This window comes from Bolinopsis microptera, chromosome 3 (genome assembly GCF_026151205.1).
Source record: "Bolinopsis microptera isolate Bmic1 chromosome 3, MBARI_Bmic_1.0, whole genome shotgun sequence".
NCBI lineage: Eukaryota > Metazoa > Ctenophora > Tentaculata > Lobata > Bolinopsidae > Bolinopsis > Bolinopsis microptera.
In genome coordinates, this window is record NC_087074.1 from 3,148,964 (window position 1) to 3,157,421 (window position 8,458).

The 8,458-nt window shown below is 39.4% G+C and overlaps 1 protein-coding gene across 1 annotated transcript; it reads right to left on the reverse strand.

Moving 5' to 3' along the window:
• Positions 1-5,658: 5,658 nt before the first annotated feature.
• LOC134812513 (uncharacterized) lies at positions 5,659-8,041 on the reverse strand. Its single transcript, XM_063819983.1, has 7 exons — positions 7,967-8,041; positions 7,564-7,646; positions 7,329-7,444; positions 7,039-7,163; positions 6,836-6,905; positions 5,815-5,961; positions 5,659-5,672 (listed from the first exon to the last, which is right to left on the reverse strand). Exons 1-7 carry the CDS (start codon positions 8,006-8,008, stop codon positions 5,659-5,661), a joined length of 597 nt encoding a protein of 198 aa, XP_063676053.1. The 5' UTR covers positions 8,009-8,041.
• Positions 8,042-8,458: the final 417 nt, after the last annotated feature.

An 8,458-nucleotide genomic window follows, 5' to 3' on the forward strand; every position in this document is an offset into this window, starting at 1 on the left:
GGTTTAATCCTCAAGTTTTACATAGCCATGTGTATACGCGTACTGCGTGACGCGCTTGTTTCACAACAAGTAGAATTGTAGAATATATACGGTCGCGCGCTACTGCAAGCGAGAGGGCTCTGGAATTAAAGCAATCCTCAAGTTGCTAAAAAATTTATTTACTGAAACAATATGATATTCATCAAAAACCCATAATTGAATTACAAATTCATATTTTGTCATACGTTGTAGACCCGCCGCGCACGAGTGGCAAATTGTTTTATTATTAAACTTTTTATTAAATGGAAAACAATTTGATAATTTATTTGATTTGTGATTGTTTATTCAATAGTGATATTGTTGAATGAAGTCAAACCCTTCAGATAAATTAAATTACGTTTTTAACAAAGCTAGGTACTTGGCGTATAAATGACCAAATTTGCATAAATACCTATATCCAATGGTCCATATACAATATACGGATAGATTTGACGATCATGTTACTCGTCTAAATTTCTTCGAAGTAGCGCACGCCGCTTTCTTCTCGAAATGGCCCGAGGCAAGTACTACGAAGTAGCTCGCGCCGGGCTCATTGTTAGATGACCTTTAGTTGACCAATAAAACCCGTATTTGTCGTATGTACAAAACCTGTAAAACAAAATACTTTATTACAATAATAGAATAACTTTACAACCAAATTAAGCCAATTCCAAATAAATACCTAATAACTAAACATTATAAATACTTACCGATTGGACGGTAGTGTGCTGCCACTGGTCTGCAACTCCCCAGCCCAATATGACCTGGTTGGTGGCATATAAAACAACATACCTTGGGACTACTACTCCCCCTCATATAAAGCTTTTGTCCTCGTTTCTGAGCATATGAGTTGTATCTCTGCTGTCCTCTATCCTGAGCATCAGGGTTATATCTGTTTTCTTCTCTCATTGGTTGACCCGTGAAATTCCTTTGATCCCCATTTCTGGTCCAGTGAATGTGAGACCCCAATTTGTAATCCTCAGCTAGAAATACAGGTTCCTGCTTTACCATTTCCTCCATAGGAGTACTTTTAAAAGGTAGACTAGAGTGATTCTCATTCCTTGTGAATCCATCTCCAAACGTCCTTTTAACTGTTCTTGCATCAAGTCATAAGATAATGTACTAGTGCAAGTTGCTCTAACTAATCTAGCCTGTTCATCATTGAGGCTTGCCTGATTTAAAAGTCTATACGCTAATACCATGTCATCGTAAAGATCTTCGTTCTTTCTCAGCTGTTTGAGGATTTTATACCTCCTCTGGAATTCTAAGATGTAGTTGTCTATATCTTCTTCATCTCCTCTCCTGTATCCCTCAAAATCATTTATTGCCTTAAATAAAGACTGAGTACTGTCCTTCTTATACAGTTTGTCCAGTTCGGCAATGAGTTTATCAACTCCATCTTCTGCTCCTAGCACCTCTAATGTCATGTTTATAGAGACCTCCTGTGGTCTACCTTTCATGTTCATAATCAGCTTACTAGCTTGCTGCTTTGTTGATGCTGCGGTGCCAAGCTGCCATATTAGCACCTTCTTCCATGTGCTGTAATCAGCGCTGTCGTCTAAAACTGGTATCTCACGAAGACTCATAGTTATAGTTCGACTCAAAAAACTCTAAAACTGTCTCTCAAATTAGTCTCTAAATTAGCCTCTAAATTGTAGTCTAAATAACACACAAACAAAGTGCCACTGTCAGGTCGTTGCGTAGAACGTTTTCCGACTTCCTGCTATCACTGTTAGATGACCTTTAGTTGACCAATAAAACCCGTATTTGTCGTATGTACAAAACCTGTAAAACAAAATACTTTATTACATAATAGAATAACTTTACAACCAAATTAAACCAATTCCAAATAAATACCTAATAACTAAACATTATAAATACTTACCGATTGGACGGTAGTGTGCTGCCACTGGTCTGCAACTCCCCAGTCCAATTGGTTATCCCTGTTTCCTTGTCATAGCTAGAGAGGGTTAACACGGTTAGAAGTATTCCGTCACAAAAGAGAGATAAATGTGTGATCAGAAATAACACTCATAGTCCATTTACAATGGACAATATCCGTCTTGAAATGGATTTGCAATGTTGAGAACAACTCTTATTGCTCTACGGGCGTACCGAGGAAAGAAGGTGGACACCAAACTTGAGATTCAGCTATCAGAAGTCTCATACAACCTCATCCCTGCCCCTATAATGGAGTAGATCATGTGTTTTGTAAAAATTTTTTTTAAAAATCTTTTAATTATTGGTAGCAATGAATTGTGCTCTGCCGATTGCAACACTTAAAATTTGATTGTGCTCTGCCAATTGCATCACTTGATTTAATTGAATGTATATATACTGTTTGACACACTTTTCTCTTCTCTATATCCGTCTTGAAAGGGGTTTAAAACTTGTTTTCCTCATTACTATTTCGTTTGTATTTCCTTTGATTATTTTATACCTGATTCAATTCTTGTTTCTACACTCATTATCGGCAATAGACCCATAACATATACATGTCAATCAACTGTTCTTGGACTTAGGATAGACAACAATCTTACGTTCAAGAGTCACGCAAAATTGAAACTCAAACAATGCTGGTTTGCCTGGTACAGGATCACTCAAAACTCCACCCGCCACAGAGGCCTGAATGCAAGCTCACTCAGAATGCTCTTCGAAACAGTAGTACTCACAAAACTTCTATATGCTGCTCCAATATGGCTAAAAAATAACCTCGACACTTTCAAAGACTTCTATGCCAGGGTCCTCTTTAAAATAAGCGGATCCACTCACCATCCTCCCAAAGACTTGACCTCTGTCGCGCTTGGAATTCCACCCCTTGAGATATCCTATAAGATGGTCACTATAAAATTCATAATAAAAGCACTTACAAGCAACTCATTTATGCAAGAGCTCATCTTACAGCTAGAGGAGGCAAAGGCCCATCGATATCAGCACCATATTGATGAGATAGTTTCTACGTAAGTTTCTAACGTGGACAACGGGGTCCAACGAGATCAACAGAAGCAGAATAGACCTTCTGACTAGTGTCCACAACGGTGTTGTCAGCTATTCAAAAGACGAAATAACCCGCTTTATGGACTTCACTTGGAATAAACATCTCCTATTACTGAACCCTAGAATAAATCCGGGTGAGATACTGGATAACATCGATGAGAGGAGCAAAAAGTTGTTTCCTCGCTATTCAAGCAGGAGCACAGACACTAAAGTAATGTCTCTCTTGCATGGCCATGACATCACCTTCACAGCATTCAAGGCAAGGCCAAGGGTTGCCAACAAGTGCGACCCTCAGTGTCCGAATTGTCAGATGTTGGACACAGGAGGTGACCGGGACATGATTTTAGGCCTGACCGGGACCGGGACCGGGACCGGGATACAAAATGTGACTTGACCGGGACCGGGATCGTGACCGGGACTGAGATTATCAATTTACCGTGACCGGGACCGGGACCGGGACCAATAATTTCTGGGATTTCTATCTTACCGGGACCGGGACCGGGACCGGGACCAACAATCCAATTTTACCGGGATGACTGGGATTTGACCGGGATGACCGGGATTTGACCGGGATGACCGGGATTTGACCGGGATGACCGGGATGACCGGGACCAAAACTGGTATTCTCATATTGAAAGCTGCAACTTTCATTTACATTATAATTGAAAAAAAAACGTCAATATGGGGCATGGGCCTAATGTACTACACCAATAATGTTCATGTACTGATTACTCAAGTTCACCCTCATTCCTCATTCCTCGATCAATGATCCCTCAAATTATTCAACAGTTTCATTCTCCAATTCCAATTGACAATTGGGCGTAGCCCGAGTTGAAAACTTGATGTTAGTTTGCACTTATGAGTTATGTAACGATATTAGTTACCTAAACTAGTAAACTTGTTTAGCAATTTTAAACATTGTTTTATTTGGCTCAGAGGTTGTTTAAAGATGAAATTCACAATGAATGAAAGTAAAAACTTAAAATCACAGTGAATGAAATTATGTAAAAGATCCCGGTCAAAATCCCGGCAAATTTGAGTGATTGACCGGGACCGGGACCGGGACTGGGACCAAGAATCCTGAATTAACCGGGACCGGGATCATAAATCAGCATTTGACCGGGACCGGGACCGCGACCGGGATGAAAAATTTGACTTGACCCGGTTGACCGGGACCGGGACCGGGACCGGGACCGGGACCGGGATAGCTGAAAATTGCCATTCCCGGTACCGGGATTCCCGGTACCGGGAATCCCGGTCACCTCCTGGTTGGACAACAATTACCATAGAATCTTCTCCTGTCCACTGTACCGCTGTTCCTACAGAGAAACCATTCAAGAGCACTCCACTAGTGACCAACCATGCTGGTCTATCTTAAGAGATGATAGTGATGACAGCATCACTGCCTTCCGATCTCTAGCACAGATCGCCATCGGTGAACTATCATAGAATTGATACTTATAGTGCTCCTTGACCTTCATCCCCCTTCATGTCCTACATCTCCTCATGACATCACTCCCCCTTCAGCCTCTACTACTCCTCTACTACTCCATCTACTGCCTCATCTTCTGGACGTCATTATCTTCTAGTTTAGTTGAGAATTCTCAACACCCACTTCCAAGTCGAGTACTCTCGACCCACTTAGTCCACATGCCTTGCAAACTTACAGCAGGGTATTTGTAATGGTCTAAGTCCCTAAGACACGCCAAAGATGGTTCCTCTATACTCAACCGTAGGAGAAGAGAATTAGGTGACTGTATTTTGTTCTAATGTTGATATTAATATTAGTATGTTCTAGTTGTTACTCCTTTTGTTTTAACGTTTTATGGTACTCACCTTAAATTATTTTAATGCAGTCACTCAGATGATTTTTAAATCAGGACACTTAAACAAAGACACATACTCTGCCCACAATAAGGGGCCATAATTTTTAAATTATGTAACAGTATAGAATTATAATTATTATTATTCTACTCTGATACATTACAGTAGTTATAAGTAATTTCTTCATTCTGATCATTGCATTCAGTCTAATTTGCAATTCCTCTAGCATGCAGTCGGAATGTCGGAACTGTATTATATGCAGGTTTCTCAAGGATACATGACATTTACTGTTTTAATAATGCTGTTATTGTATCAATCTATAGTATCATATCAATACAATGCAATCAACAGTGGCATAACAAAGGGGGTGGGGTTCACTAAAAGCGCCAAATAGCTGTAGAGGGCCGAGGGGACTAGAAAAAATGTTTGAAAGGGTGCAACAAAATTTTAGCAAGGAGCTGGAGGGGGGGGGGGCAAATGGTAAAGTTTTGCCACTGGAAATCATATATCACAAGTTTGAATGTTTTTAAAACTGTCATGCATTCTTTAGTTTGTGCTGTGCTCAATTATACACCTTCAGATGTGCTGTGGATCTGAGAGGCACCTCTTCCTGTTCTTTGTGTTTTATTTCCTGATCTCACAGTGTTTTCAACATTACTGTATGAAGTGCTCCTTTGTGATTTGCTGTCATGGTGTTTCCTGCATACCAATTCCCGTACTTTGTTCCTCAGTGGTGTATTCATCAAAGGGAGCAGGAAGGGTGTAAGCACACAGAAAAAGAATCTGCAGACATTTCCAACAAACTCGCAGTTTCGGACACTAAACGGGAGTTTCTGAAAAGTACGAAGTCGGATTATTGTATAGGTATATAAATTAGGGTATTGCACACAATTTAATCAATTTTCAATTAATTGGTTTAAAACTTTAATTTTTAATTTTACATATGAACACAATTTTTAAATTTAAAAATATCACTTGCCATGTGAAAGTAGTGCGCGTAAGACAGAATAGCTATGGGCAGTTTGGTGCCAACAAAAACACACAGCAGCATTATAGTTATTCTTGCATTATAGAGGGACTGCTTTATTTTGTCCATACTGATTCCTGTTTCAGCTTCCAGCTCTGAAAAAAGTCATTTTTAGTTTGATTGGAAAGATTTTCATTTCTTTCTCAAGATCCAATTTTAGTCAAATTGTCATGTACCTTCAAGTGTTGACCGTACACTTCGTGATTGTCATTGACTATGTGATGACAACAGCACTTAGAGGCAAAGATCTGGGCTTCACTGTCAACCCCAGAAGAAGCAGGAGATACCCAGCAGTTAAGGTGACAGATGTCGACTTTGCTGACGATCTTGCACTGACAACAGACACCGCAGAGCAAGCGCAAGATCTTCTCCTCAGTGTGGAGCTGGCTGCTAACTCCGTTGGACTTCACCTCAACGAGAGTAAGACGAAGTACATCAGAGTCAATCTCTCTGAGTCTGACTTAAAGATCCGTGTCTTTCGAGCAACGGTTGAGTCCGTACTCCTGTACGGCTCTGAAGCTTGGACGATAAGCCAATCCATGACTAAGCGGATCAATGGATGCTACACTAGAATGCTCCGGATGGCCTTGAACATACGTTGGCCTCAAATCATCAACAACAGTGATTTATACGGCAACATCCCCAAGCCATCAGCGATGATAGCCTCCAGAAGAATGAGACTGGCTGGACATGTAGCCAGGCATGACGACCTTCTGGCAAACCAACTTCTGTTCTGGGACCCTCAGCATGGATACAGGAGACCGGGGAGGCCCCACCTTACGTTTCTGGACATGCTAAAGAAGGACACCAGCCTTTCCTGTGTTGAAGAGATAAGATCTGTTATGCTTGACCGCGACGTGTGGCGAGGAATTGTAGCTGCTCGGACCAAGAAGCCGACTTAAGTCAGTAAGTCAGTCTTCAAGTGTTAACTTTTCACAATGAAGAAATTGGCACTGATTTGAAACTTACTTTTATTGGTTCCAATCTTGCATTCTTCTCTAAATTGTCTTGTCATCCTACGAGCTTGTGTAGCCTTTACCTGTACAAAATATTGGGGTAGTATTTTATTTATTAGCATAGGCCAGGATTCAATTGACTTGTAAGGAATCTGGTGTATGGATCAATTTGAATAAATCAATGTAAATTGTCGACATAAAAGATTACTTGCAGACCTGAACTGCAATGTACACAGCAACCACACCCAAGATAGATGGTATGTAGATAGTACAGTTGTTCAGCCATATGTAAGTCATCAAATGAGATTTACTTCCAGCCATCCGACAGTACATCCAACCTCCTGTTTTGATATTTTAGTCTCAGTCATCACGTTAAAGTTGAAGTATGTTTTATACCAAATAGCTGATCAATGCAATATTGACATTCAATGATTGGTATTGTATCTTTTGCATTATTTTTCAGTCATTATATGTTTGCAGAGTTCAAAACAGATAAAGATCCTTACTGCTATGATGATATTCCACAAATTGTGTCACTAGAGGAGTAACTGTTGGCACTGTGCCAAGTGCTACCATAGCCACATTAATCCATAGCGAATATTTGTTTTCCGTCCAAACTGTGCTGAAATTAATAGAAAAAATGAATTATTTGGTTTTACTGTCTTGGATTGTTTAGATGGTTAGGACTTAAAATATCATGTAATCTTCAAAGCATTATAAGGATTATAATTATATACATACCTAAACCACAAAGGTTCCATAACTGAGATCAGTCTCTCCACACACATTCCAAGCATTGTTGTTAGTGATACGTTGTATAGCACCTAAATAGTAAACAGTGTTAATTTCAGGTCCTTAGTACTATTCTGGATAAAGCAAATAAGATAATTCATTATTATTTTCCTTTTTTGTTGTATCTGGCCGCTATTTGTACACTTAATTTCCAGTTTTATAGGATTTTCGCAAACATCCCATAAGTCAAATATCTTGGAAAGTCAAGGTTCGGGAATTTTAAATACTGTTGGGGTGAATAATTTCCTTGGTTAATAATCAGGGTTAATTTAATATTAGGCCATGGTAAATTTGGGATTGATTACATAGGTAATAGGTATGTATAATATATGTTCTGGATTAGCTGTCTTACCTCGATAGAGCATCCATAAAAGTAATGGCAAACTTTGTCCATCAGTTCAAAGTCAGAATTGTAAGTTATCAGAATGTATGAATAATAGATGGCTGCGTTCAATATAGACACCGCTAACATGATAATAAATGGAAGGTTTTTCATCTTCCTCAAGTTCCTGAAATAAAACGATTTCCTAATAATATCAATGCTTCAAAAAACACCTGCTTCAAATCGCATTTTTTCTCCATTTGAACAAAACCAAAAATATATATTGAGCAACCAAGCTGACCAATAAAATTCCAATAGTTTCTATTTTGATATCTGTTTAAGGCCAGAGGGGGGGGGGGGGTAAAAGTCGATTTTCCTGTTTTCACATATTTGTTCAGAGCTGCTGGAGACGAACAAGAAGAAAAAAACCGGATCGAAATCTGACCTTGCGTTTTTAAGATATCGCGCGCCAAATATTGAGGTTTACATGTAATTACATGTAAAACGTTAACTTAAACTGTA

Coding starts and splice junctions, on each gene's coding strand:
- LOC134812513 (XM_063819983.1), bottom strand. CDS start 8,008: ATGGACAAAGTTTGCCATTACTTTTATGGATGCTCTATCGAG. Junction 7,647..7,966: donor TTTATGGATGCTCTATCGAG/GTAAGACAGCTA, acceptor TTTACTATTTAG/GTGCTATACAACGTATCACT. Junction 7,445..7,563: donor ATGGAACCTTTGTGGTTTAG/GTATGTATATAA, acceptor TATTAATTTCAG/CACAGTTTGGACGGAAAACA.